Genomic DNA, 6,494 nt, shown 5'->3' on the forward strand with positions numbered 1-6,494 from the left:
CCCACACACACACACACACACACACACACACACACACACACACACGATAGCTTTGAACCTCAAGCTGGGTAAATTGGCATCAAAACTATTTACCCTGAAGACGGTATTAAACAGCCAGAAAACTATTTACCCTGAAGACGTATTAAACAGCCAGACCCCACAAAAGATGATAGTCAGAATCTCCTCATCCAACCTTTGCAACAAGACAATGACGCAACCCATTCTTTTTAGCCTAAAAGCACAAACACAACCCAATCAAACCGACCTAAAAAGGTCCTACACAGAATCGCAACCTAACAAAAACGGAAAAGCAATCCAATTCACAGAACCACAAGAAGCATCATACCATGTTCTAGTTAGATTGAGAACTTTATAGCACAAATTCAGCTCAAGAGAAATTCCAAAAGCGATTCAAAATATGATCAAGACTAAATCTGAAAATTCTAGTAAGAGAGAGATAGAAAGAGGGGAACAAGATCCCGAATTTACAAAAGGTTGGATTCGGTTCTATCCCCTCTTTTCTACACAACGCAAAGGACTCGCTACCATGTTTTCTTACATCCTTTGCCTTTCATATGAAAAAAAATGACAACAAAAAAAAAGATAACATTAAATTGTAAAACAGCCGTTCCTAAGGCGACGACCGACCAAACCAACCGTTTCATGGGGATAATAATAAAGAGAGATAAGCTCAAGCACAACAGTAAGACCACTGCTCATCCTCACCGGAAGCGGAATCAGCAGCAGCATTGTACTCATCCTCATCATTGCAGTAGTAAAAACCGCCGTTATTCATTGCAGTCAAGCAGCAAGAAGAACCCACAAGGTAAGGCATGCTGTGGAAGCAGTGTGCGAGGCCACTGGCAAGAGCAGCGTTAGCCATGCCATCATCCTCCGAACCACACTCCTCCGCGCGGTGCTTGAGCGCCTCAAACATGAGCTCGGGCTCGTGCTGCATCACCCGGAGGACATCCCCGCACGATGACCCAGGCACCGCAAGCGTTACCGCGAAGCTGTGCGGGCCATCGCTCTGGGAAACCCGAACAACGCTAGGGCCGCCAAACAGGTTGTGAAATCCCCCGAGTGCCTCCTCATACGCCCCGCCCAAGAACATCCCCAAGTAGTACTTGCCCTCCAACTCGTGCAACGGCAAGCTCGATTCCCCGCCTATGAACTTGTCGATCTTCCCATCGCTGTCGCAGGTTAAGTCCGACAGAATTCCCCTCACGGCAGGCCTCTGATCAAGACGATGAATTGGGATGATTGGAAACAGCTGACCGATGCCCCAAAAATCAGGAATCGAAGTGAAAACAGACAGATTGACATGATAAGTACGGGTTGAATCCGAAACACCAATCACTTTCCAGACAAATTCACAAAACCCATCAACAGCAGCAAGTTGTTCAATACCAAGAGACCCATCTTTGAACTCGTCAATACAACGTTGTTTAAGCTGATCCGCATAAAACAAACAAGTATCAGACTCACCCTTAATAGCCGCCGCAGACAGGTTTCTGTAATCGGCACGAGCTTCCTCCGAAAGCCCTTCAACAAAGTACTGCAACCCAAGGGCGGACATGCCCGGAGTCTCATAAGTACTAGCAGAGACAGCCTCGAAAATCAAAACCGAGTGATGGGAAACAATTGCTCTCCCACTCTCGCTACAAATCACCGGGTGCTTCACCCCCCTGCGGTCGCAAACAAACCGAACTGCACGAACAACCGCCAAGGCGTACTCGTCAAGCCCGTAGCTAACAGAGATTTCTGAATCGCTTGATTTCGATCCATCATAATCGATTCCCAGACCACCTCCAATGTCGATAATCCGCATATGCGCACCGAGACGGACGAGCTCACAGTAAATCTGCGCCGCCTCAGAGACGCCGTCAGCGAGCAGGGCAGTGGTAGGAATCTGAGACCCAATATGAAAATGCAGCAACTGGAGACAGTCAAGCATACCAATCTGCTCGAGCTTTCTCACCACACGGAGAATCTGCGTGGTGGTGAGCCCAAACTTTCCTTTCTCCCCAGAAGTCGATCCGAAATGCCCCGAATGCTTCGTCCTCAGCTTGGCGCGGACACCAATCACAGGACGAATCGAGAGCCTCCTGCTTAATTCAACCACCAAATCGAGCTCTTCCTCTTGTTCCAGAACTATGACAGTATTGAGAGCGAGCTTCCTCGCGACAAGCGCGAGTGAAATGTACTCGGCATCCTTGAAGCCATTACAGACCAGAAGGGACTCAGGGTTACCTTTGCAAAGACAACTCATTGCCAGGAGAAGCTCGGGCTTTGACCCGGCTTCGAGGCCGAACCGGAAAGGGGATCCGAACCTCACAATGTCCTCAATAACGAACCGGTCCTGGTTGCATTTCACCGGATAAACACCCTGATAGTGAGACTCGTAGTCCTGCGATTGGATCGCGAACTGGAAAGCCGACTGGAGAGACTCCAACCTGTTTTTGAGCACATCGGGAAGGCGAACAATGAGAGGCAACTGCAAACCCAACCCGCCCGAGGATTTCGGATCAGAGACCTTCTTCACTATCTTGAGGAGATCGATCTCCTGGTGAGGCATGGTGGCGGAGCCGTACGGACGAACGGAGACGTTGCCGGAGGAGTTGACGTTGAAGTAAGGGGCGCCCCATCCGTCGACCTTGTAGAGGGCGGCCGACAAGGAGGGCGACCAATGGGAGGTCTCCACGGTGGTCGTCGTCGCCGGAGGAACGCCGGCGAATGGTGGGACCGGCGCGGGAAGAGAGCTATCCCCGGCAGCCGCGAAGGCGTAGCCGGGAGGAGCTGCAGCAGCGGCGTCCACGCAACACGCCAGGGCCGGCATCTCTTCTTCGCTCAACCGATCCAAAGAATGAAAGAACCAAAAGAAATAATTTTTTTCTTTGAAAAAAGCAAGAAGGAAAAAAAGTTAGGGTTTTAGAAAAATCTGTTTGTTTGTATGGAAAATGTCTGTGTGGTTTGTGAAGGTGGGGGTTTTAGAACCCGCCGAGGCCGAGGCCCCGGCTACCCCCTCAAAAGAAGCAGTAAATGGATCTATTGAGACCGTAAGAAACCCTCTCTCTCACCCCCTCACAGAGCTCCGAAATCCCCACGCCGAACCCTCAGAAGATTATGGCTTTCTCGGCGAGAAAACGGACACAAATTTCGCCCAAAAAATACAGTAATTTAAGCCTCGAAAACGGAAATCACCATGCAGATCCGGTACAAGAAATGAAACAATATCGCAAAGGCCTTCTCGGATTGGGGAAGGAGAAAGGTCGGGGAGATGGGGGAAAGAGAGAGAAAAATTGAAATTTTCCGGCAAAATTGCAGGAGAAGAAGAAAGTGAGGGAAAATTGGGGAGAGAAAAAGAGAGGATTAGGTTTTTTTCTTTTTTCTATTTTGCGTTCGAAGAGTACGCCGAACGATGGAAGAATTGGCGAGAATTGCATGAATGGGGAAGCTAATTTATATAGGGGACTCGGAGGTGGGCTAGTTGGGCCGTGGGCCCCCTTTTTTCCCCGTCTTGGGCCTCAAGTCAATAATATATTATAAATTTTATTTTTTTCAATTTCTCGCGGCTCCTCTATAGAAACGACTCATCAGCGTCGAGTTGCCGCGTGGCTCTGTGACAAAGCGGGACCCACTCTTCTCAACGCGATGACGCTTCTCTGCCCCTCCCCGATACGAGAAAATCGGGGTGTGGTTTCGAGTTATAATCGCGCGATAATTTCGTGCGATATTTGGGGTTAGGAAACCAGAGCGAAGTTTCTCTTTTCCACTACACCGCTCTGATCGCGCCACGTGGAAGATGAATTAGTTGCTGCTCGTATTTTCAAGAGTCACAGGTGTGCGGCTTAATTGGCGTTTTTCTTTTCTTTTTTCTCCATTTCCCTAAAAAAACGCAAAGACGATTGATTTGAATTACAAAATTTTTTTAGGATTAAAAGATTGTCACGTGGAGAACACGTGTCTCTTGGCCTCTATTATAAGAGTGTGTTTGGTTGGGTGGAAAGAAATAAAATAAAATGTAATGAAATTTTAGTTTGATGTTTTATTGAATTTATAAAAAATGATTGATTATTTAAAAAGAATGGTCATTCACCCATTTTAGGTGAATCATCATTCATTTCTTATATGAGAAGAATGACCATTCTAAATTTTTTTTTATTTTTTTCATAATTATTCTTCAATATTATAATATAATTAAAATATATTATATAGTACTTATATCTTATAATATGTAATATAATATAACATACAATAAAAATGTTATAATATAATAATCAATTTATAATATAGTTATAAATTATAATATATTTATTTAATATTCTATAATAATGTATATAATATATTATAACGTAATTATATCTTATAATATAATATATAATAATATTACAATATAATATAATAATACAATAATATGATATAATATAACATAGTTGTAATATTTTAACAAATAATATCACAATTATACAAATAATTCTAATATAATTATTTTATTGCATAATATTGTATTATAATTATATTATATAATATTAATATAATTATGTTCATTATAATAATAATAATAATGTAATAATTAATAAACTTAAATATTAATATCATCTTTTAATTCTAATATTATTATTTATTATAGTATATTACACACGACCACCACATAATGTATTAATTATAATATATTTAATATATATAATATAATAATTATATATTATATTATAATTATATGTATACTATAATATAATATTGTTGTAATTTTTAATTATATTATAAAATATTATTGTTTCTTACATAATATTATAATCCGTTTTATAATATTATAATTATATTAACCATTTTAATAATATTATTATATTTAGTGGTACCAGCAACAATTTTAATAATATTGTTATATTATATATCATAATTATATAATAATAATTTTATTATATTATATTACATTTTATATATTATATTGATAGATAAAATATTAGTGTTATATATAGCATAAGGGTAAGTTTGTCAACATGAAAATATTCATGTTTTATTCGAGAGAATTCTTAAAATTACAACCGAACAAATTAATCAACTTTCTTTTTCATTCCATTCTCATTCTCATTCACATTATCATTCCCTCATTGTAATAAAATGCACCCTAATGAGAATCAGGGACCCTTTTTTTTTTTTTGGTTAATTGCTTATTGTATACTTTTTTTTACCAAAACTACATAAGGTGTGTTTAGAACTCATTTTAAAATGATTTTATTTTTTGTATGTAAATAGAAATGAAAACGTTTTTAATCTCAGACAGAAATCATTTTTAAAAATACGTTTGGTAGTTTTATCAAAAGATTGATTTCAGTAAAAAAAAAAACACACATTAATGTCTCTCTCTGCTCGAGAGAGAGGAGAAAACGAAAATAAAAAATGAAAAATGACTAAATTGTGTCATTTCTCTCCCATTTTACACTAAATCAAAAAATCGTTTTCATTTCCGTTTTTTGTCTTTACTTGTGTCAAACGTGATTTTGGAATCGTTTTCATTTTTTTCTCAAAAAACGTGAAAAATAAAAATAAGAACAATTGCAAACACGGCAATAATTTTTCTAGGTTTACCATGGTTCCTTTTTTTTTTTTTTTAGAAAACATCTTCAAGTTTACAATGGGCCAATCCATTATTTTTTGGGAGAAAGAGGGAAATAGGCCAAGACTTGAGATGAAATAAAATTAATAGGCCAATAGTTTACATAAGTTAATAAATAGGCCAAATTATTGTTTTCGTCCATAACTTGTCTAATTTTGAACCATAACTTGACAAGTTATTGTTCATAATTCACGGGTTTTGTCCATAATTTGTCTGGCTATGAACCATAACTTGACAAGTTTGTCCATAACTTATCTGGTTATGAACCATAACTTGACAAGTTATGGCCTACTAATTTCTAAAACTAAAAATTGGCCTATATACTTTCTTAAGCTTTTCATATTGGCCTATTTTCTACTATTTCTCTTGTTCTTTTTAGCAACATTGGATTTTTTTTATAAGATCGTTGGGAAGATGGGAATCAAAGGGTGAAAAAAATTTCAATTATCATCTAATAAAAGCTGAAAAAATCAAGCGCTAATGTCATTTTATACTATTAAGATTTGAACTAAACATAGATTCAATAAAGTATAATGTACTTTAACTTTTACTCCTTTTTGTTTTCTTGATTAGAAATTTTCCATTTTCCATACTCAAATTCCCCTCTTTGAAATTTATTCCATGCTAATGATAAAAAAAAAAAAGAAACAATAGGATTTAAATTTTGAATCTTATAATCATGTTTTGTTGGACTATAATATTCCCATTGTGCGAATAGAACCAGTCTTAAGAAAAAAAAAGTATGTGGAAGAGAAAGTAACAACAGTGCGCTCTGCCATTTAACTGCTAAATTAATCTACTTTGTTGTCATCGGATGCTGATTTGAAGAGTGTGTTCTTACCATAAAGGATGAGAGTCGTCGAATTATAGTTGAGGT

The 6,494-nt window shown here is 38.5% G+C and overlaps 1 protein-coding gene across 1 annotated transcript; it reads right to left on the reverse strand.

Moving 5' to 3' along the window:
* Positions 1-388: 388 nt before the first annotated feature.
* Positions 389-3,425, reverse strand: LOC21387985 (arginine decarboxylase). Its single transcript, XM_010092892.2, has one exon. The coding sequence runs from the start codon at positions 2,837-2,839 to the stop codon at positions 692-694; it is 2,148 nt and encodes a 715-aa protein (XP_010091194.1). The 5' UTR covers positions 2,840-3,425; the 3' UTR covers positions 389-691.
* Positions 3,426-6,494: the final 3,069 nt, after the last annotated feature.

This window comes from Morus notabilis, unplaced genomic scaffold, assembly GCF_000414095.1.
Source record: "Morus notabilis unplaced genomic scaffold, ASM41409v2 Scaffold962, whole genome shotgun sequence".
NCBI lineage: Eukaryota > Viridiplantae > Streptophyta > Magnoliopsida > Rosales > Moraceae > Morus > Morus notabilis.

What these genes read in the sequence shown, in the direction of transcription:
- LOC21387985 (XM_010092892.2), bottom strand. Translation starts at nt 2,839, where the DNA reads ATGCCGGCCCTGGCGTGTTGCGTGGACGCCGCTGCTGCAGCTCCTCCC.